The sequence below is a fragment of the Ipomoea nil genome, unplaced genomic scaffold, assembly GCF_001879475.1.
Source record: "Ipomoea nil cultivar Tokyo-kokei standard unplaced genomic scaffold, Asagao_1.1 scaffold3069, whole genome shotgun sequence".
NCBI classification, from domain to species: Eukaryota; Viridiplantae; Streptophyta; class Magnoliopsida; order Solanales; family Convolvulaceae; genus Ipomoea; species Ipomoea nil.
Genome location: NW_017619497.1, coordinates 259,493 through 284,037, shown reverse-complemented (window position 1 = coordinate 284,037; position 24,545 = coordinate 259,493). Strand labels below are relative to the sequence as shown.

At 34.5% G+C, this 24,545-nt stretch overlaps 2 protein-coding genes across 5 annotated transcripts; both read left to right on the top strand.

Annotated features, from left to right (window-relative positions):
* The first annotated feature begins 1,408 nt into the window (after positions 1-1,408).
* On the top strand, positions 1,409-11,239 carry LOC109165225 (tubby-related protein 1-like). Of its 4 annotated transcripts, none has more exons than XM_019313898.1 (10): positions 1,409-1,755; positions 5,753-5,893; positions 5,974-6,114; positions 6,195-6,457; positions 6,534-7,336; positions 8,155-8,201; positions 8,275-8,384; positions 10,082-10,151; positions 10,327-10,438; positions 10,883-11,239. In XM_019313898.1, exons 2-6 carry the CDS (start codon positions 5,767-5,769, stop codon positions 8,168-8,170), a joined length of 1,350 nt encoding a protein of 449 aa, XP_019169443.1. In that variant the 5' UTR covers positions 1,409-1,755; positions 5,753-5,766; the 3' UTR covers positions 8,171-8,201; positions 8,275-8,384; positions 10,082-10,151; positions 10,327-10,438; positions 10,883-11,239. The 4 variants fall into 4 exon arrangements, with proteins under 4 accessions (XP_019169443.1, XP_019169446.1, XP_019169442.1 ...); XM_019313901.1 differs by having other exon boundaries at positions 6,534-7,341; XM_019313897.1 differs by having other exon boundaries at positions 8,155-8,384.
* LOC109165230 (trafficking protein particle complex subunit 4) lies at positions 8,895-23,281 on the top strand. The gene is made up of 4 exons (XM_019313908.1): positions 8,895-8,937; positions 19,364-19,428; positions 19,532-19,700; positions 22,805-23,281. The coding sequence occupies exons 1-4, from the start codon at positions 8,910-8,912 to the stop codon at positions 22,999-23,001; spliced, it is 459 nt and encodes a 152-aa protein (XP_019169453.1). The 5' UTR covers positions 8,895-8,909; the 3' UTR covers positions 23,002-23,281.
* The last annotated feature ends 1,264 nt before the right edge of the window (positions 23,282-24,545 follow it).

The following is a 24,545-nucleotide window of genomic DNA, read 5'->3' as shown; positions in this document are numbered from 1 at the left end:
CAATGTTCAGATCGATATGAGTAATGGGTTGAGATGCAGTAAAGATTCAAAAGACTTGAATTAGAATTTGACGCCTAAAATAAAATGAATTGCATACATTACTAAGGTAAATGATGCATATTAAAGACTCAAAAGTTGAAATTTTAAGATAAGTGTATATGGTTGGAAACATAGCGGAGTTGGAACATGAGTTGTTGAGTTGTAACACAACATAACATTCTAACACCGTTAGGAAATCTCCTTATCTGCTGGGCAATTCACTATTTCGATAAAAAGGTTAATTCACTATAAACAAGTTATAAAGTACAACATATTAGGATCAATATTACACAATAGACAAGATATCATATCCCTATATTGTAACCTACTTAAGTACTACTCCCTAGTGAATCAGTATGATATAATGGCCTTCATTGTACTTTTCCCTAAAGTCGTGACTACTCCAAGTATACTCCTAGAAAAGTTAGTTGGGACAAAGCCCCGTTAAAAATCAACTTCTTATATAGAGTAGGGATCCAAGGGAACTAATAGCACATTTGCCATAGAACTAGTTTGCTTTTCAAGAAACTCCCCCCACATCCGTTCATGCATTATCATATTGTAGCACAATTGTTTTAAAAAAAAAAATTATAGCATAATTGTTTCGTGTGATCCATCCAAAATTTTACAGGGCGTTTGGTTTAAGGGAATATATATTATATAACCAATGTTATCTTACATAACCTAATAAATTGAAAGGAATCACAATCCCTTCAAAATCCTATGCGGGGGGAATGTGACATTCATTGGGAATGTTAGATTCCCTAAGATAATATGAACCAAACATATAAATGTGAGCTTTGGAATGTCACATTCCCTTGGTTATGTTATATAACCTGATGAACCAAACGCCCCCTTAGGTGTCGTTTGGTTCACGGAATGTCAGATTACCTTAGGGAATGTTAGATTGCTGGGAATGTTAGATTATTGGGAATCTTAGATTCATGTGTTTGGTTAAAATTGGGGGTATGTAATATAATCATGTTTGGTTTAGTGTATTGGAAAATGCCTTCCCCCCAATAAAGGAGAAATCATTTTCCTCCAAAACGTATCTATTTTTTTTTGCCTAAAGCATCATTTTTCATTGAACTCATTTTCCCCCTCTTGCCAAACACTGAAAACTCGAAAAACATTTTTCGGATTTCCAAACGCACTCTAAGTTGGATAAAACCACTATAATTGAATACTAATTTGGATAAACTACTATACTCAATGACTAAATTAAATATTAATATTGATAAAATTACCAAAATATCTCGATAGAAGACTCAATTAATTAAAATTATCAAAATTGAGGACCTAATTAAACAAATTTTTTTTTTTTATTTAGGACTAAATAAAAAAAAAAACCACTATTAGACCAAAAGGAAAAACCCTTCTTCACAACCCATTCTTCTTCACAACCCATTCTGCCGTTTCCCTTCTAAGCACTGCCATTAGACTAAAGGGCAGCCAACGCTTACAACCGCCGCTGAGCCGCACTGCCCAGCCGCCGCACGCCGGTTACTGGTAACGCAACGCCTCTAAGCGCTTCCTGGAGCATCTCTCAGCGACGCCATTTGCAGCGCGCAGCGAATCACTTGGCGACGCCAGACGACGCTCCTTGCGGCGTCGATCGACACCAATTGCAGCCGACGACGGGCTCAACGCGACGCCGGCAGGAAACCTGACCAGGCAGAAAAACAGAGAACTCCGGCAGGAACCAAAATCCGCAAGGTATTTAAAAAAAAATAAATGTTTTTATTTTTTTAAAAAAATATTGAAATACTCCGAAATGTATATACGAAAATACCAAAATATATACATCTCAAATATTTATAATTTTTTTCGAAAATAAATATTTCAAATATATGTATAGTTCGAAAATTAAATATATACTAAATCTGCATACTCTCAAAAATTAATACGGTCAACATATACACGCATGTTCACAATGAATTTCATATACATAGTGAATTGCAAAAACTCATATGCAGTATACTAAATGTAGGCATATAGCAAATCTGTTACGGCAATCTATATAAATTCCATATACATTTTCAAGGGAAAATGGTTATTTTAGTCAATCAATTATACCCATATTGTAGACTCCGTCCATGAATTATTATGTATTTAATTAATCCGGGTAGGATAGTATGGAAAATAGTAAATAAACGAGATAAGGATATATGTCATGGGGACAATCTTGTACTCATAATAATGTTGTTAGATGATTATAAGGAATGTGTGTAATGCTATTACAATGAATGATTAGACAATGGAGATGAAGATGTATTTAAGAGCTCTTAACCGCCCCCCTTAAAAAGGAAGAATCAGTTGCAACAATCTTTGACTGTGCACGGATCCCTGCCTGGGCCAAAATCGAGACCCAAGGCCAAGCACAGCTTGGGGTCTAGGCCGGGCTCGGCCTAAGCGGCCTGGGTTGGGCAAGAGGCTCCACCCCAGGATTCCGGGTCAATCCGAATTCTTCTTGCTTCGCGCTCTTCCGGATCGGTTCAATATATCCATGACCAGTCCCCCACTCTTTGAGCTGCGAGAGGTCGTTAGTGATGGAGAGTAAACACAAGCAATGTTTTGACCCGCTCTGATCGAATTTAAAATAATATATTATTCTATTACAATCATAGTGGAATTTTATCGCAATATGACTTCTTCTCCTACAAGAATCCAAATTAATATTTGTAGAATCCTAATAGGTATTGTCCTCCATCCCTATAAATACCTTGAAAATCTAACAATCCCATCCATCATTCTCCCCACTTCCCCAAGTTTTGACTTTACTTGAAATTCAAATATGAAGACACCTTTTTTTCCCTTTCTTTCCCCCCTTTCTCCCATTCGAGTCTGGGTTAGTCTGCCCCTCTCCTCCTCTTGCCTGTACGATTTTTTGTTCTTAGCTCCGGCCGAACCTCCCCATTCTCCCCCACTTTTTCCTACATTTCTTTGCATGCACTTTGGCTTTGGTTCTTTAGAGGAACTTTTGGATTCGATAGACATCCTTGAACTACCTATGGATTTTGATGATGATTTTCCCCCCGGCCAACTTCAACACCCTTCTATTTGCCTTGGAATACCTGGTTCCGAAAACATAAAGCCACTCGGAGGACACCCTCTTTGAGCAAGGACGTTACTAATTTTTTGGGGTCGGGGAACACAAAAAATAATAAGTAAAGAAAGAATGTACCCAAGTCAACTTTATCAATCTCTCCAGTGTCATACTCAATTTCGCCATCAATTGAGTCTTCAGTTTCATTCATTAGCCAATCTTGAGCACACATGAGAGCTTGTACAACTCTAGGAGTTAAAGAACTCTTATAACTATCAAGAACTCGACCACTCGTGCTAAACGTTGATTGACTTGATTCAGAGGCAACAGTGGAGTCTGGATATCGCACAACGCCTTGCTTTGGAGGGGAAGGAAACTACCGCTGACTTTTTCTTTCTAATCCGCCATATGAAAGTAGAGCTCGGCTTTCAAGGATGGGAAGTCTATGAGCATTTGTTTTCCACCAATTAAGTATAGAGAAAATGGTCAAATAGGCCCCTGAACATTTCATGAAAAGTCAATTAGGCCCATAAACTTTTTAAATTGAACACATGAACTCATGATTTCGAGTCATCCGACCCCATTAGCAGGTTACCTCCCTAATAGGTGTCGGTAACTGCCCTCGTGGCTTGCCACATACGCTATGTTTTGATTATTTGGATTGCCACATAACCATAAATTAAAAAAAAAAAAAAAAAAAAAACTTCTAGACGCCCATGTTCTTCTTCTTCTTTATTTTGCTTCAAGCTCCATCATCTTCATCTTTATTTATTTCACTTATTATTATTATTATTATTATTATTATTATTATTATTATTAGTTGGGAGACGAATCATCGTGAGGATAAGGAAACTCCATCGTCATCATCGTGTTCATCCTCGTAGGCCGATGATGAACATCAATTTACTTCACTGCTTCTTCTTTCGTCTTTATTCATTACTTCTTCTACTTCTTTAACTGGATCTGGTCTTTTCAGTCTACAAGAGCGGCCTTCGATCTCGAATCCAAACCAACAATGGCGTCGCCATGGGCAATTTACTCACTACTGCTCCTTTCAACTCTCTTTCTCTTCGCACAATCGAGCAACAACACTAACCACGTATACTTGTTGTGTGCCGACACGAAGGTGCAGAGGTCTGATGGCTTCTTCTTCGGCATTCTGTTTGCGCCCAGGAACGCCACCTTTGCCAACAAAAACATTCACTTGACTGAAAACAATCGCTCCGCTACTGTCGCTCCGAACTCATATCTAAATAAGAACCACTCCATCCTCACCACATCAGTGTCGTCACTCAACCCCATTCACTTCACCAGCGTCGTCGCACCACTGTCTTCATTACATCCTGACCGTCGCTCCACCACCGTCGTCACTCCATACTCACCAGTTTTTGTCACACCCCCATCGCTCTGCCAAACTCATATTTCATAATAATAATAATAATAATAATAATAATAATAATAATAATAATAATAATAATAATAAGCAGTGAAATAAATAAAGATGAAGATGATGAAGCGGTGAAATGAATAAAGAAAAAGAAGACGAAGCAGAATAAAGAAAAGAAGGAGAACAAAGCGTTCGGAAGTTTTTTTTTTTTTTTTTTAATTTATGCTTATGTGGCAATCCAAATAATACAAACATAGCTTATGTGGCAAGCCACGAGGGCAGTTACCGACACCTACTAGAGAGGTAATCTGCTAATGGGGCTGGATGACTCGAAATCATGAGTTCAGGTGTTCAATTGCACTTTTAAAAAGTTCATGGGCCTAATTGACTTTTCACGAAATGCTCAGGGGCCTATTTGACCCTATTCTCTTTAAGTATATCAAACTCGTCATCTTCACCACCATTCTCAAGTTGTTCAGCAATGTACTTATCCAACTCTGTTATCTGGTTAGGACAACTAATTTCTTCCAAATACTTTACGAATTCCTTGTTAACAGCTTTTTGTTTCCCTTTCTTTGGAGGTTGAGTTATAGAAGGTATGTCCACACTCACAAGCTCACTTGATTGAAAAGTCTCATTTACTGAAGAAGAAGAAGATTCATGCAACCTCTTGTATTCATTAAACAAATCTGTCATCACTTCTCTAAGTTTTTTAGACAATATAGAGGCTTCATCATTTAGATACATCCTTTTGAAACAAAAATCAGTATACACATACTTTCTCCTAGGGTCAAGCACACTTTAGTGACTTTACACTTACGAGTAATGGCTATCAACTATGGGCTGGGCTGAATGGTTGATGCTTAATGCTAAATTGCTAATATATATATATATATATATATATATATATATATATATATATATATATATTTTGGTTATCGGTCACCGATCTATAACCGACCCCCAATAATCGTAAAATAATCGAAACACTGAAAAAAAAATTAGAATGATAACCGTGATCGACTGATAACTGATTTTTTCGGGCAGTTATCGGGCGGTTAATCGATATTTTGCTCACCCTTACCTCGTGCACGACCGGGCGTGAGCTCGTGATCGATGTGGATGTCGAGTCCTCGGTCGGGCCCTTGGCCGAGCTTTCGATTGAGCTCCTTGCCGAGCCCGCCAGTGCCCCACCTAGAGGTTTTATCCACCGCCTCTTCTTGTTCTATAAATTGCTTGAAAATGTTACGATGTGCTAACCTTGGTTTGCTTTGTTGCAGGAAGATCATTCGATATGATGTCACGCGGGGAGCGCCTTCGCCTTGCGTACGAGGCCAAGAGGCAAAAGACCACTGATGGTAGCCGGGTCCCTAAGGAGCCCCCTGCTGACTCGCCTGAGCCAGCCAGTGCCCCGCCTAGAGGTTTTATCCACCGCCTCTTCTTGTTCTATAAATTGCTTGAAAATGGTACCGTGTGTTACCCTTGGTTTGCTTTGTTGCAGGAAGATCATCCGATATGATGTCACGCGCGGAGCTCATTCGCCTTATGCACGAGCTCAAGAGGCAAAAGACCACTGATGGTAGCCGGGTCCCTAAGGAGCCCCCTGCTGACTCGGCTGAGCCCGCCAGTGCCCCACCTAGAGGTTTTATCCACCGCCTCTTCTTGTTCTATAAATTGCTTGAAAATGGTACCATGTGCTAACCTTGGTTTGCTTTGTTGCAGGAAGATCATCCGATATGATGTCACGCACGGAGCTCCTTCGCCTTATGCACGAGGCCAAGAGGCAAAAGACCACTGATGGTAGCCGGGTCCCCAAGGTCGAGCGACAGGTGCAACCAAGCCACACCGTTCCTTCCTCGCTGCCCCCCCGGGTTGTTACTCCTCAGGGTCCCAACCTCGCCCCCTCGCCTCCTACACGTCCACCTACATCTAGTGAGGGCGGAGGTACCCGAGACATGCTTCGGGAGGTTTACGCTTTACTTGAGGTATTTTCTCCTGTTCCCTTTAATTTTCCCAGCCAAGACAATGGGTGCTTATTGAACTTTCCTTGTTTGTTCTTAGGGCTCTATCACCACTATTGATGGTCGCCTCGAGGCAGCTACTAGGCGTGCTAAGGAGGCTCTCAAAGCCTTGGAGGCTGAAAAGAAAACCGCGGAGGTAGCACTCAAAGCCTTGGGGGCTGAGAAAAAGGCCGCGGAGGAAGCACGCAAGGCTCGCTGCGATGCCCAAGCAGAGTTGGAGGCTGAGAGGAAGAAGCATGCAGATGAGCTTGCGCGTTCCATCACTACCTACAAGGAGGAAGCACGCAAGGCTCGCCGCGATGCCCAAGCAGATTTGGAGGCCGAGAGGAAGAAGCATGCAGATGAGCTTGCGCGTTCCATCACTACCTACAAGGAATCCGAGGGTTTCACCTGGGATGCTGAGGCTTATGCCCAGGAACACCTCAATGGCCTGGTGGCCTCCTGGCTGGTCACTGATGCGGGTCAAGATATGTTGGCTGAGGATGGCTTGCTTAGCTTTCAGGTGGGCCGATATGAGATGCAGGGGGACATCTACTCCGTGCTTCGTCAGAGATATGGGGCCTTCAATCCCACGGCTTGGGGTTTGCCGGCCGAGTTAGAGGACCCGGAAGCCCGCAAGCGGAGCCCGAGCTCCTTATTGGAGGGGAACCAACTCAACACTGACCCCCTCCCCTTATCTTCTTTGGAGCGTATCAAGGAGGGGTTACCCATCCCCCATCCTGGCGAGGTTTCGCCATCCTTGGAGAATCTTCATTTTCCCGAGACCATGGGTGAGCCCGACGAGAGGACCATGGCTGCACCTGCTACCACCGAGCTCAACTCGGCCACCCTCGACCTCAACGAGTAAAGTCGGGTGGTTTTGTTTATCTTCTATCTTCTTTTGTCATGTACTTGAATTTATTTGATGTTGAGTGAAAGACTTAGCTTTTCTTGCCATTGCTTATACTTTGTCCTTCCTTAGCTTTTGCTTCACTATCTCCACGAATCTTCTGCATCCTTGATCGAGCTCCTGCTGGATGAGAGGGGGGCGGGGCCAAAATTGACCCCCCGCCTAGTTGGTCTTGGTCAAGCTTATAGCTCGGCTCGCCTAGGTCGAGCGCATGCTCGATCTGCCTTGCCGAGCCTTGGCCCGGCTGTCCTCGGAGAACCATAACTTGGTTCGCCGAGGCCGAGCCCCGGCTCGGTCTGCCTTGCTGAGCCCTAGCCCAATTGGCTTCGGCCTAACCATAGCAGGAGGTGAATCAGAGAGAGAGGCAGCCCTCGCTCCTGCGGACATGTTGCAGTGTACACATGTGTACTTTATATTTTACAGTGTACACACCTTTTCTTGAACAACAAGAGGCACTTTATATTTTACATATGAGTGTGTTTTAGGTTTAGTCGAGAGACTAGGTAGGCCTTGTGTTTTACGTCTTCCTAAGAAAATGCAGCTATAAGTTATTACCTGTTAGTTATTCGTTTAAGTAATTTGTTTTTTTCCACCATTTTGCGTCTTTTATTTCCTCCTATTTCAACCATACATGGTGTACTACAATTTGGCATACTGTTGGGGAAACAAAGATAACAAAAGATACTATTGTTATTATTATTCTTGCTTAGCCGTGAAAGGTTTTGATTGAGGCTTTTTCCTGTCCTGACTAGAGTTTAACTTCATTGTGTAGGTTTATGCACCGCTAACTGAGAAGGATTCAACATTTCATCGCTCTATGTTTGTCTTCATGTGTCCATTAATGTCTTGTAGATCACCATTGAATGCTAAGACCCTTGGCTTTCATTTTCAGGCTGTTCATTGGCTATCAGGACATCAGGTCATAAGAAGCATTGTTTCTCAAACATTTCACTGTATTGAATGAATCCAACTCTACTGGCACAGCTGCAAGGATGCTGAAAGGTAATCATTATAGATACCTACAATGGCAACTGGCAAGTTCAGAGTATAACATACTACATACTTTCTTTTGCATTATTGGACACTTGTTTCTTCATGTTAGTCTTGTAGAGTAGTGATAGGATTGTCTATAAATTTATGTGTGTTTGGAAACTCGAAAAATGATTTCTAAAAAACATTTTTCGAGTTTCCAGTGTTTGGATGTGCATGGAAAATCAAGTCAACGGAAATCATTTTTCGTTGACTAGGGAAAATATGGCTATTTTGTCGGAAGTCATTTTCCACAAACTAAAATTTGGCAAAAACATCGTTTCAGTGTCAAATAATCTTCCATTTTCTTTGTAGTTGGACTATGAGCCTGAGGTGAGACTGAAGCACAAGTAAACATACCAAATTACGAATATTCCATTTTCTTTGTGGTTGGATAATAGTTTATACCAAGAATACTGGAGTATAAGAAATTCTTGTTGATGTGTGCAGTGTCAAATAATCTTCCATTGATAGAGAAAGCTCTTTAGTGCAATTATAATGGTGTTGAGTTTATGCTTACACTCAAGTAAATTTAATTTGCAAACAGTTGTGAGTAAATCTTTGTGGCCAGAGTATGAGATCTCAAATGGGGAAAATGACAAAAATGGACAAAAAACAATGAGAGTTGACAAAAATAGGAAGGTTTTGAAAGTTGAACAAAAATAGGCAAAACTCGTTTGGCAAACAAGTTTCTTGTCAGAAAAATAATTATTTTTTTTTTTTTTGCCGTAGTCAACCAGACACGCAAGTCCCGGGTCCCGTGTCTCGTACTATACGAGACACGCAAATCCCATTTGCCTGTCTTATATATATATATATATAAAGAGGTTGTCGAAGGAGAGAAGAAGAAGAAGGCAGCCATGGCCGAGGCCTTCAACCTCTGTTTTTTTTTTTCACTTTTCCTTCATCGTCTCCAGATCTAGAGACAAAGAAGGGAAAGAGGACCCTTCTTCGTCTCTAGATTTGGAGACGAAGAAGGAGAGAAGAAGAAGGCAACCATGGCCGACGGCCATGGCTGTCTTCAAACTCTTTTTTTTTTTATAAAAAAAAAAATTACGGAGACACGCAAATGGGGTTTGCGTGTCTCTATAGTACGAGGCGTGTCTCGTATACTACGAGATACGTAAATCCCACTTGTGTGTCTCGTTGAGTGTTGACTACGGAAAAAAAATAATTTTAAAAATTATTTGTTCTGAAAAGAAACTCGTTTGCCAAGCGAGTTTTGCCTATTTTTGTCCAACTTTTAAAACCTCTCTATTTTTGTCAACTCTTTTTGTTTTTTGTCCATTTTTTTCATTTTCCCATCTCAAATGAGGATGAATGTGAGGAGGTATCTAATGATCATGCCCATTCCACACCCTTGGTTTCTGCAAGCCAAGCAAATATACAATTCGCTGTTGGAAAGCTTTGAGGTAGCCATTAGTATCCCATTGATGTTGAACTGACATTTTATAGAAGTACTCCCTCCGTCCTATTTTGTGTCTGGTTCGGTTAACGAGGCTTGATTGAAATTATTTTGAATTCAATTTTTCATAACATCAAGTTTAATATTAGTATATAAATTTATATATTTAGAAAGTATATTAAAAGTACTATAAAAAGAAAATAAGCAAAGATGAAAGAGAACATGACAGGTAAAATAAGATATTTTTGTGGTTACTTGGTCACAGGGGATGATGACAAGAAGAGTTGGGCTTCTTTCCAGGAGAGGATAATGTGTGCCCCTGACCAAGTATTGAGGTAAAGGACCTGTGTGTTTTTAGAATTTGTGTTTTGGAGGCACTAATGACTTGAAATCTTGATAAATATAGTATGTGTAAAATTTATAGTTGTCTTTTTCCCCAATTTTTTTCTTTAAGAAACTGCTTCTATCTATAACTAGTTTATTGTTGACACTTAATTGCCTTATAAATAGGTATTGTAGATACGCAAAACCTAAACCCCTGTGGCCCATGCCCAGTGGCCAGCCATCGAACAGGGCAAATTTTACCGTGGACTATGGTCTATGTAGCAGCGTGAATCGTAAAGTATGTATCATTTTAATTATATTTCAGTTTCATTTGACAATATTGTTATGTTTTTCAGTTTAATTTTTCCTCCACACTAGTTTCATTATAACAATACTAAAGTATCATTTGAATTCCACTATAGTTTCATTTGATAATATACATTATTGTTTAAGTTCTATTTTTTTGTTTCATTTTCCACACACACTAATTTAATTATAGTAATGTTAGATGTATTATTTTAATTGCACTTCAGGTCATTTGGCAATATATATTATTGTATGGCTCTGGTATTTAGTTTCATTTTCTACGCACATTAGTTCTATTATAGCAATATATTAAAGTATCATTTTAATTATATAACAGTTTCATTTGACAATAACGTGTTCTGTTTTTTAGTTTTATTTTCCACATACACTAATTTCATTATAGTAACACTAAAGTATCATTTTAATTCTATTACAGTTTCATTCGACGATCATGGTCTACACACTTGTGAAGGAAGCGTGGCTTAAAAGGAGGAATTTGCTTGGGTTCAGGCCAGGTTGCATCCCATTCAAATACTTAGACAAACAGAATCCATAGCATTGGCGTATGTATTGTTTGGGATGAAGCAGACTAGTACTTCTTTTATTGTGTGAGAATACAGGAAGATGAACATCATGTTTGTTTCACAGAATGGATTTTGAAAGAATAGAAATCTTGTTCCATAAGAAATGGTATCGAATAGAATAGGAATTTCATTACATTGTTCGGTTCGCTAAAGGATTAAATTTCAAGAATATAATTGTATTATATGAATAGTTTACTTCTTCGGTCTCATTTTGTTTGTCTGGTTTAGTTAACTAGGTTTGATTGATGTTATTTTTAATTTAATTTTTTATAATATTAAATTTAGTATTAGTATATAAAATTTATACATTTAAAAATTACATTAAAAGTATTATAAATATAAAAAATCAAATTTAAAATAATTAAAAATTACTAAAAGAAATTAAATGAAGAAATAGTTGATTTGACCAATGAATAGTAAATAAGACATGTAAAATGAGATAGATTGAGTATATATCAAATGGTATATATGTGTGTGCAAATAATCACAATAAGGAAATGCTAAATCTTTGTGCATTTGTCACTTGCAACAAAGTAACGGCAAATTATTGTATGGACAATGATTCACATATTGTTGTATAGATCATAAATGAAAAGTACATTTTTAATATACTAAAAGTACATTATTTGTGTACTAATTGCCGGTCAATTAATATACATGAAAATGTGAATGCAAATAATTATTTTTTGTGTGAAAGCTAAAATTTAATTTATATCTTTATCTATTGCACATTTATAATTAGCATTGGGAAACGAAAATAATTAATATTATCCATTTTAGGGGACTTGTTCCACAATGGCTGGCTGGCTGCAATACAACTTTAAACAATCGTTATGTTGTGAAACCATGCCCACCTTGCAAGGTGGGCACGGTTTCAAACGATGAAAACGAGCGTTATGTTGTGCATCCGTGTGCATCATGCATGGTGCACACGGATGTAAAATCGATGTTGTTTTGACATCAATTTAAAAAAAAAAAAAAAAAGAAATCATAACTTTATTACTATACATTCAGAATTGTATAACTACACATCCATAACTTCATAACTATACATCCAGAATTGCATAATTATACATCCATAACTTCATAACTATAAATCCAGAATTACATGCATGACTATACATCTATAACTTCATAACTATACATCCAGAATTGCATAAATACACATCCATAACTTCATAACTATAAATCCAGAATTGCATGCATGACTATACATCTATAACTTCATAACTATACATCCAGAATTGCATAACTACACATCCATAACTTCATAACTATAAATCCAGAATTGCATAACTATACATCCATAACTTCATAACTATAAATCCAGAATTGCATAACTATACATCCATAACTTCATAACTACACATCCATAACTTCATAACTATACATCCAGAATTGCATAACTACACATCCATAATTTCATAACTAAAAATCCAGAATGAATGAACTAAAAATCTAGAATGAATGAACAACATAATGCTGTTGCTGGAAATTGAAACTGATTTTTTTTTTTAAAGTGGACGCACATTTTTAGTCAAAACGACGTCGTTTTTGCATCCGTGTGCACCATGCATGGTGCACACGGATACACATCATAATTTGCCATGTTTTCATGTGGGTGAGTAACGGTGTCGTTAGTGACACCGTAATCTCCCATAATGTGAATATAGATTTATGCACTTGTGAATACAGAGTCTATATGGTAGATTCATAATTTTTATACTGTAGATTTATAATTTCTATACTGTAGGTTCATAAAATCTATACTGTAGATTCATAATTTCTAAACTGTATATTCATAATTTCTATACCGTAGATTCATAATTTAAATATAGTAGATTCATAATTTCTATACAATAGATTCATAATTTCTATACTGCAGATTCATAATATCTGTACTGTAGATTCATAATTTCTAAACTGTATAGTTATCAAATTATGAACATACAGTTCTGTGATTTGTGAATACAGAGTTCAACAATTGAGAATATGAACATCGAAAATTATGAACATATAGCTCTATAATTATGAACATATATTTATAAAATTATGAACATATAGCTCTATCACATGTTCACAAACCTAATATTGTAGATTCATAATTTAAATACAGTAGATTCATAATTTTTAAACTGAACCAACATGGTTGGCGTGGTGGTTCAGCACCCGTCCCTTAAGTATGAGGTTGGGGGTTCAATCTCCACCCATGTGAATGAAGCAAACCATTTGTCTAGTCCCATACCAAATGTTAGATATACAATAATTTAACTATATTGAATATTAATATACGAGAAACCTGACCTCGTATGATAGCGGAAGCGTAGCCGTGTTGATCTCCATCCATAGTTGATGTTTATGTTGTGTTGCCTCTTAACGGTAGACCGTTAGCCATGTTTTGCCTCAGACCTGACTCAGAACCCTAGATGGTGTATTGGGAGCAGTCTTCCCATCAATCCAGGATTATATTAGGCACAGAGTTTGGTGGACTAACAACTTCTAGTTATTCAGTCCAACCAGACCACTTAATAAGCCTAGTACACTTGCACCACTTAATTAAGGCCCTAATATATAATATATAATATATATTATTAGGGAAAATCTTACATTCTCCCACTTGGTGCAAGTACTAGCACAATCTTCATCAAAGAACAAAACACACGAATCATAGTGATATGTCCTCTATTTAATCAGAGTAGTATCCATTATGGTCACATGCATTTTAATTCTCCAACTTAGGTCCTTAATGAACAAACCCTATGTTTATTCTCGGTACCTTAAGGGATGTTTCTCAAAATACATTATGTGCACAACTGAAAGAGAAAACGCATCCAAATTGTACAAAAGAGTACACTGTATGATCTCTAAAACTTTATAAGCATGCCTTAAGTAGAGATCTCTTAATGTTAGCATAATGCTAACTATATTCCATGACTTCTTTATAAGTTAACTTTAAGTACTATCTCTAACAGCTAAGAGCTTGGAGTTGACACGTCTGTCACTCCCACTCATCAAAAATAGCCAAAAGATAGTCAAGTCACAAAAGCATTCCAATAACTTAGACAATAAACCAAAGGTCTAAGTCCATGAATTTGGAATCTTAAACATACACTATAACTTCTCAAATAACTTCAATGTCCACTTTAAATGAACTGAACATAATGAGTCTTACTTATATCTCTCACAAAATTGTTTTGAGCCTTACAACCGAAATGGTCCAAGATCAATTTTGAAGAAACTAAATACTCTATTAATCACTGAAGAATTTATTAAATGACAGTGCCCCACAAGTTCAATGCTTTTGTTCTAATAAATTCCTTAATATTGTTACAACATTTTCATAAATATGTTGTACAACCAAATGTTCAATAATTTGAACTTATGAATTTATATAAACAAATACAAAATTAATACTTGTGGAATCTTATGGACTTATTGTTTGACATACAATCAAATTTAGGATGTATGAAGCCATTTAAATCCATAAACTTTAGTGGAGTATCTTAATGATCTTTTTCTAAATGATCACTTCCACTGATTAAAACATTCTTCAACAAAATTAATAAAATGAACTTAATATATACAAACTCATAATTGATTTATTGACCAACTAACAAATGAAGACATAATCCCCACCATTAGTTGGACATACTAAATAATCAATTTTTGGTTCCAATTAAAGTCCAACGAAATAATGAAGATATATTTCCCCACCATAGTTGGACATACTAAAAAAAAAAACAAAATACATCTTTCAAAACCAAGATAGAATTTGGCTCAAAAGATACATTTTATCATTAATGGAATCCAAAAGATGTATGTCAAATCACGTAACTTACTACAGTTAGTCCGAAGAACTGAGCAAGATTCGTGGATCAATTAATAAAAGTGTCTAAATTTTGGGAAGTGACTGAAAACATGTTTTGCCAATGCAAACCATGAACCTTATAATTATAATTGAGCTAAATTTATAAATTCTAAGAAATTGTGATAAAATTATTATCTAATAGGGTTAAGGGATTTATTGACATAAAACTTGCTTATGGGCTAAAGTTTTAATTCTATTAAATCCAATTAAACCCTTATGATAATATTCTATCTCAATTGCTAAAGAGTCAGAAAAATCTAGTGACATAAAACTTGCCTGTGGGCTAAAGTTTTACTCAATTAGATCCTAACTGAAAAAGTTTATTTATGATGAAACAATTTATCAAATGAGTTGAAGAATCAAATGATATAAAACTTGCCTGTAGACTAAAGTTCTATTCAATAAGATTCATTACAACCCTTATGATAAAAACTTAATAAATCATGTTCCTTTTCTTAATCCCTGTGGGCAAATTAAGAAATATGATCTAAAGTTTACATCATAAAATTAAACTTCATGATAGAATTGGAAATTATTTACAAATAACCATAAAGTAAATAAATTGATTTATTTCTATCGTCACTGATAAAACTACTAAACTACATTTCGATATATAATTGCCTGTGGGCTAAATTATGACCGTAGTCCAGTATTTCATCCTGATTAATTATACAAATATAGCGAAATTGTCTGTGGACTAAATTTCATCATATTACATACAATTAATCACAAATGATATGTCCAAAACTTTATGTGATCAAAATAAACCGCTTAATATATAATTTTAACAGATTAAGGATGTTGTGGCTACTCCCAAACTAAATTAAAATTATAAGATCACTAGACAATTATCAAATTCTTGCCTAAACTTTATGTGATTAAAACTTAATAATCTTAGGTAGCTGAATATGCTGTAGCTATTCCTTAATTAACCAAGATTGAAAACTTAAGAGACTTCAGTAAATTAAAGATGCTTTGGCTATTCTTTAATGAACCGAAATCAAATCACATTGGCAAGGAATACTTAAAATTTTGAAAACAGATTATACCAGATTGTGATGGGAAAATCTAAATATACTCCAAGGAAAGGTGGTTAGAGACTAAGTCTTACTGAAAACCAATTCCTTAAATAGAGTATCAATCTAAGGAGACTAGTGGCACAAGATGTTCTTAAGTCATGGCCATTAAAACTAGTATGTCTCCCCGATTCATATATACTTAATGTATAACTGTTTGGGGGTATGAACCTAAAACTGTAGGGTATACACCAGTAAACTGTATGGTTCACCTATGATTAAAGCTTAAATGATGAACTAAAAATAGCGGACTAAACGTGCTTAAATTCAGGCACTACCGCGACTAAAGTTTATGCGTAAGTCCAACTTAAATAGGAACTAATATAATTCCATCTCAAAGTATGCATTGCTAAAGGCATAATAAAATTGCATAATTTAAAACATAATATTATGCGGTGGACAAATATGCATACAATTAAGCATTAAACTCATATATTCCAAATAAATTGCATAACTTAAAGCAATTTACAATATGAGATTTTAAAGTATAAACTTAATATTCAAACACCGATGAGTCCAAACCAAAAGAGACCCAACATTTTGAATAATAATGTACTGAATATATACTTTAATTTTTTTTTTAAACTATAAGCCATGGGAAAAATGTTTTAATGCATAAAGATAAAATTTATGAGAAATAACTGAATTTACAAATTCAAACAATATCAAACTAAAATGATATGCTATCATTTGTAAATTAAAATCTCATAAACCCTAATTACATAATTAAACTTAATATTATGCACTTAATGCGATCGAATGCATCAAACAATCTAAAGAGTATGAACCAACTAAAGAGTATGAATTTAAACCAAAATATTCATTTATTCATACTTAACCAAACATGGATGTAAACACAAAATAGTAAACTTTGTATATATTCACAAAATTCCGTGTACAGCGTATGTATAATTCAATGCAGGTACAAAATCTCTGTCTAGTCCTCTGATTCTTCACTGACGTTATCTATTGAAGTGCCTCCGGGATTCAAATAGCGTAGCCTCCGGGATTTAATTGGCGTAGCTTCCGGAATTTAATTGGCGTGACTTCCAACAACGAGCGTCAAGAATCTAGAAGTAATCAATCCTGCAAAATTTCAAAAACACATGCAATGGACTCAAGCCGCCTGAAGATCCTCAAATGCATTCAAAAGGCTTCAAGATCTTCGAGACAATCAATTCTGCGGAGCTCCAAAGTACCTGCAAAATATTCAAAAGATGCCTCCACGCCTTCAAGCGTCCTTCAAATACTCTCAACTCCTTAAGTCTTCAAGTTGTTCAATGCCCTCGAGCTCTAAGCCTTTGAGTTCTTCAAGCCTTTTTGTCTCTTTTGGAATGAAAATGAAGGCTCTATTTATAGCTGAAGCCTAACCAACATTCCTCAACAAACTCCCCACTTTAATTAATTAATTAATTAATTAATTAATTAGGAAAATGAACCTTGTTCAAGATCAAGTCCAGGTTCATTATTGTATAATTAAATTCAAATTCAAATTCAAATTAAATTATAATTACTTAATTCAAATATAATAAAATTGATATTATATTTAAATTATAACTATAATTCAAATTCAAATATGAAATGGGCTCGAACCAATTAATTCAATGGCCCAAATCAAATCTAATTGGGCTAATCAAATTAAATTAATTTCTATGACCCAATTAATTAAATTGGCCCAATCGTCAATCTCAACATTGGCCCAATAACACTTTAGTCGGTCCATTTATCGGGTTCAAATTTTCAGTGTCTACAATGGACAATCAAAGCTAAAATCATAATTCCAAGAACTAAATGAATTATGGAATTAATGGCAAAAGTCAATTGCCTAGCAAATATGTTTTTCCAAGATTACTAAATTGATTCAAAATCACTCTCCATAACCCAGTTGATAATATTATTATTATTAATGGCAAAATTGCAAATAACCAAAATAGCAATAAATAGCCATAATAATATTATCACATTATGTAGGAGACTAAATATGGAAAAACAATGGTTAAAACCGCTAACATTTATAATCGTTTACGGATAAAATTTTGAAAACTTAATAAAATTCGAAGTCCGAAAAAAAAAATTACTGTCCAGAAAATTATTTTCTGAACTGGAGTATTGTCACACAAATTTATTTGGAAACAGTTCAAGGCACACAACTGAATACCATAACAATATCAATGTTATCACTAATTAATTATTAATAGCAATAAATAACATTATAATCACTATTAACATTAATAATAATGACAAACTAAAGTATGATAATGCATCTTTAAATGTTTCCATTTTTCTAAAAAATAAAATATGTGACTAGTCCAAATTAGCGGTTAAGGTAATAACCAAATTACCATTATATAGACAATATACCAATTATATTGCTTTTGCCATAAAATTAAAGGCTTAATATTATTATTAAGGCCCTGAAAAACTATTGATAGATTAAAAATTTAATCAACTTAAACAATAGTTATAGTTCTTAATGGCCAAAATAACAATTAGATCTTTAATGTCTCTAAACAGGCCAAAACAATAATTATAGCACTTAATCACTCAAATTAGGCACATAAACCTCAATGACCCAAGTGAATTATAACATGAATAAAAAATGATCTAAGTACTGAAATAGACCCAAAACTTAATATTATTACCAACGATGAATACCAAAAATGGTAGTTAGTAATAATTAAAACTTAATAAATCAAATCTCGACAAATAAAAACTATTTTGATTATAATTACTTTAAAATATCATACTATCCAAGTGGATAATATTAATATTAATAATAATAAGAAGAAACGTAAATAAAATAAACATTTGATAATCCAGTCAACAAAAACCTAGAGTTAATTTTTAAAAAATGTTAATTAATTAATTAATTAATTAATTTTTTTTTTTTTTGAGTTCAATGACTTATTTGCTCTTTTTTTTTTCCGGGTTCAATGGTTTATTTGAGGATTATTTAAGTTCGATGGCTTAATTGATGTTTCTCAAATAGTTCAGTGGCTTATTTATACTTTTAAATTAAGTGAATAGAAAAACTCACAATCACAACCTGAGTGTGCCTTATATAAATCTCGAATATTAAAAGTTCACATATATTATAAATTTATAATCAAAAATTAAAATTATATATATTTCATTTAAACCATATATATTCAAAAAAATATTTTAAATATCGAGCATTAAAATTTTGAACATGTATTATTTTTAATAAGGTTATAGTTCACAAAGTTAAATTTGGAAGATGAATACTGGTAATAACTTTTATAAATTGAAAACAACCAATAAAATAATAAAGAATAAAATTGAAATAAACTGGCACAAAGTCCTACTACCAGTGCAACCCGATCTGATCAAATGCCTTTCTGAAGAAGAAAAACATTTTCATTTTTCAGTGAAAATGGCGGCGATTTACAGTCTCTACATCATCAACAAATCAGGAGGCCTTATTTTCTACAAGGTTTATATTTTTGACAAATTTTGTTCTGCTTAGCTTTGAGCTTTCATTTTTGTAAAACATATTCTGGAAAAAGAAATTGAAATGTTGATCTGAAAACCCTTAGGATTATGGATCAGCTGGAAGAATGGACACCAACGATAGCTTGAGGTTGGCGAGTCTGTGGCATTCGATGCACGCCATTTCTCAGCAACTTTCTCCAATCTTGGGTTGCGCGGGCATTGAACTCCTTCAAGCCGATACCTTTGATCTCCACTGCTTCCAATCTCTCACTGGTATTTTCTTTTCCATCACTTTTTCTAGAAAACTAATAATGGGTTTTCATTTTCTGTGTGTTTTGTTGCACTTGTGCCCTTCTTTAATTTGAGTGAAATTTTAAAGGGAATGGTGTATAATTTGATTTAGGCTTCAAGAGTGCCAATAGTATATAGAAAAAGAAATTATAGATAAATCTAGATATACATGGATGAATCTGTTTTGATTTCTTGATGTTGATTTATATTGCTGAAAACCAAAAAACAAAGAAAAACAATTACACACACATATTGTGGTTAAAGTCAACCATAAGGGAATTAGATAGTGTGGAAGTATGCTCAGTGTGGGAAGGGACTTTTTGTTCATACCAATAATTCTTATCTTTATGGTTGCTTACTTGAAATCATCAATGATCCCATGTTAGTAAAGGTACTTGACGGGGAGAAGAAAATAATTCAATTCTTTAAAGAAATAATTTTGACCTTTATGCTACTCAGGCTTGGTATCTGTGGCAGATACACCGATACAGGACATTTCTGACATAGCTATGGCCAATTTATAGTACATTTTCAGTGTATATACCTAGTATATCTTCAACATAGGTAAGCTGGGTAAAATGAATGGCATGGGTACCATAGTTTTACCTTGATCTGTTTGTACAATGCACTAATTAGAGTCCGCTATACCAAAAATAAAAATAATATTGCACTAATTAGAGGGTCTTGCTTGTTAGTAAGTTAGAGTCTTACCTCTAAATTGGAACTTTGTCTGCAGATACATTAATCTTAGCACTCAAAAATGATTCATTTTGTTCTTCACTGAAGTGCTAACATGCTAACCATGTTTGATGATGATTTATTAGTATCAAAACAAGGACATATTGGCCTTGTTTGGTAAAATGGCTGTAGCTGATTGTGTTAATTAGAGGGTGTAAATAGTTGGTAACATTAGCTGATTGTAAAAAAGTGTTTGGTAAATTAGCTGTTAGCTGATAGCTGTTTGGTATAATTTCTTTTCTCAAAAAGCTAATTGAAAAAGTTGCTTGGAGTAGCTTTTTGAATTTTAGCCTTTTGGAGTTGTAGAAAGCTAATTAATCAAACATTTATATTGATATTTTAACTAAATCAAACAATTAATAGTGGTCAAATAAGCCAAAATTGGCCTATAGGCCAATTTTTTTACCAAACAGGGCCAATCATTGTCATTTTGAGGAAGATTTTTATTGAATTTATATCTTAAGGCACGAAGACAAAAGATAATTAGGACAAGAGGATCCATGTCCCGAATGTAACTTTTTAAAAGCATTATCTTTGTTGCTGTAAGCAACAAGAAAATAAGAATTCAGTCACTTTCTTGTGCTTCAATACTGAAGCAGTAAGATAAAAAAGCAAGAAAAAATGTGCACTTTCAATAAAAATGCAATTATTGCTTAATGAAGAATAAGAATAAATTGCTTAACTTTCTAATCTTCTCCCATTTGTATGGTCACTTAAAGCTATGAGTGACAATAGAAGCTCAGTTCCAGGTACAAAATTCTTTGCTCTCTTTCTACTCTTCCGCAATCTCTCTCTCTCTTTTCCTTCTATTCTTTACTTTGTTTCTTCCTTTCTGATTTCATTCTAGGTACGGTTGTCTGGTTTCTATTCCTAAAAATGTTTGGGCCATAGTGATTTTCTTTTTTATTTTCCTGTTTCTCTTTCTGATTCTTGGGGAAAAAGAGAACAATTTTTTAATTATCAATTTTTTTTTTTGGTTGTAATGGTTCTCGTTTGGGTTATACTGATTCTTCCATTTCCCCCTATAACTCCTAGTTCTCTGACCTTATAAATTTGTGATTGTGTTAAATAGATTGAATTATTGAAGTCAACAATAAAATAATGTCAGATAATCAGATTGTCAGGCTGTCAGCATCACCATCTAAGAGTTATCTTCCAGGATGAATTATATTCATGTAACGAGAGTGTAAGTGTGTAACCAATCAATGCAATTGTAAGCCTAAAACTATCAAGTATAATCATAAGAGTTGCACTATCAAACATTTACATATGATTGTAAATTATATATACTATTCTAGTGGTTGAAAATTGATTTTGTGTTGAATCAGTTTATGTGCTTTAGAGCAATCGAGCTCCCATTTCTTTATTTTACTTTTCGCCCTCAACAAGTTTAGTTTGTTGGCTAATCCATTATACATATGCAATTGTCACCAAGATGATCTCCTTATTTTTTTTATTAGGGTCATAGATTGTTACATCCATTGTTCCATCGATGCACCCACATTTTCTTTTCAAGAGTGATGGTTATTCTAGTTCTACATAATCTCTTGGTTCCTTGCTGCATTACCACTTTGATCCTTTATATTTTCAAATTTTTATGGTTTTTAACCTTCATAGACATAGATATTGTTTGATTGTTAACCATAATAAATTTTGGCCAAGAGAGAGTAGTGAATCTTACTCAGGTTTTGAGTTGTGTGAAGTGGAAGTTTGCCTAGGGCCAAAGGTGCATGAGTAAATTCTATGCTGGTTTGTCATTCTAATATGCTGAGTATATACCCCTGAAAAATATGGATATATGAAAGAAAAACAAGATATTTTCTTATTAGGTGAACTATAAACCTGCAACCTATATTTCGACTTTCGAGTACCTTTTCTAGAAAATTTCTGCAAATTTCATATATTTCTCAAATGATATCTCAACATAGATGTTTACTCTCCACTGTTTTTGTTAGACCAACAACAGTTTCATTTTTATGTATGTGTATATATATGTAATATATATTTTTATATAATTAATTAATTATTTATTTATTTATTTATTTTGATTTAAATTCCTATTTACTACTACTAAGCAAAGAGTCCCTTTTTACTTAAACCCATTACCAATACCAAGTATTTGATTCCCATTACCATTCTGATTCCAATGTTTGAACCAAACACACCCTTTTAGTATGCTCTCAGTAAAGTACTTTAACTGCTTTGTGCTTTGGTTGAACCGTCTGCTTGCTATTTGCTAAAGTTGAATGACCCAGAACTACGATGTTTCTAGTGCTTGCCGTTGAATGATCCTGAATGTTTTGACAAGTGCTTGGCATACATAATGGATCAAGTTATTTATACTGTAGGGACAAAATTTTTTGTGGTTTGTGAGCCTGGAACACTGCACATGGAACCTCTCTTGAAATATATCTACGAACTGTACACCGATTACGTTTTGAAGAACCCTTTCTATGAAATGGAGATGCCAATTCGATGTGAGCTCTTCGACATCAGCTTGGGGCAGGCAGTACAGAAGGATCGCGTTGCATTGTTAGGAAGATAGATTTTCTGTGCATCATATGTGGTTGACAAGTTGGGTCTTCTTTCTTTTACTATGTTTTGGAGATTAGATTGTTTACTGTGTGTGAATTATCAACAAGTTTACTTGTACTTCCATAGTCATTTGATACTGTTTTCTTTATATTGGAGAATATCATGGCTCTTGTGATTTAATTTGTTTTCACAATTAGTGTTGATCAAAGTAATTGTTTGATCATGGCTCCATGAAGACTTGTTGCTGTGTTACTCTTCTGCTATAATAGTTTCCAAATTTTACCATCAAAGGGACAACTTGTACTTGTAGGCTTCTACCAAGCCCTACAATTACTGTTCGAATGTGTGTATTAGGTAAATTTTGTCTTGTGGCTTAGTATTCTTACAAGAATGTAAATTCACTTAGATTGATTAGCTGACTCAAATTAAAAAGGTTATTAGGCCATTCTCACTAAAAGTCAAACTTGTAGTTACTGGTTACCAAATCAACAACAGGACCAACTTAGATAGTGTTGTCCTAGAAAAAAATGCATAAATTTCATCTTTATTCATAACTATATAAAACTTATACTATACCATATTAGCCAAATTATACTTTGGATCAGGGTCTACCATGTGTCTGCAGTTAACATATTAGACAATTTATATCGTTAACCAGGGTCCACATAACATTATAAACCTTAAAATTGAAACGACGTTGTTTTGATATTTAAGTTTTAACAGATTCTGCAGTTTTTTTATTTTTCATGTTTCTACACAAATACTAATATATCCTAGGTACAGAACTCATATTCATAAGGTACAGAATTTCATAACACAAGCCACAAAAATTCACAACACAAGACACATATTATATATTTACTTGTTTTTAAATACGAAGTATGATTTAGGTAGAGACTTTATGTTCTATAGACACATAATTTTACACACAATATGTTGTGTTACACAACTACTAATCTATTTCAGGTAGTACTCTTAAAGTATAAAATTTCATAATACAAGACACAAAAACTCACAGCACAAGACACATACATGTACATGTTATATATTTTGTTTCAAGTACAGAATTCATACAGTACAGAATTTCATAACACAAGATACAAATATATGCTTTACAGTAGGAAAAAAAACTTGTAATATGAACTGAACAACAAACAGTTGCAGTGACAATTTGAATTCAAAACCGACGTCGTACGTGACATGTGTCAAATCCTTGACATTTGGTTAAGGATGGATATGTCTCTTTGATTTTTTTCCACTCAACCACGGGTCCACGACAAATTATTGTGTGGACCATTAATATCAGGTTCATTTTTTATATATTAAAAGTATATTATTTATATATTGAAAGTACATTATTTGATAGTTATATAAAATAATGTATTTTCAATACTCAAATAATATACTTTAAAAAAATGTACTTTACGTACACAAATAATGTACTTTTAGTATATTAAAAAAATATATATATTTTTTGGCAAGCACCTTGTGCTCAGATGACACCTCTGTGATTCCCCTTGAGAGAAGGTTACATGATCAAAATTCGGTGGTGGA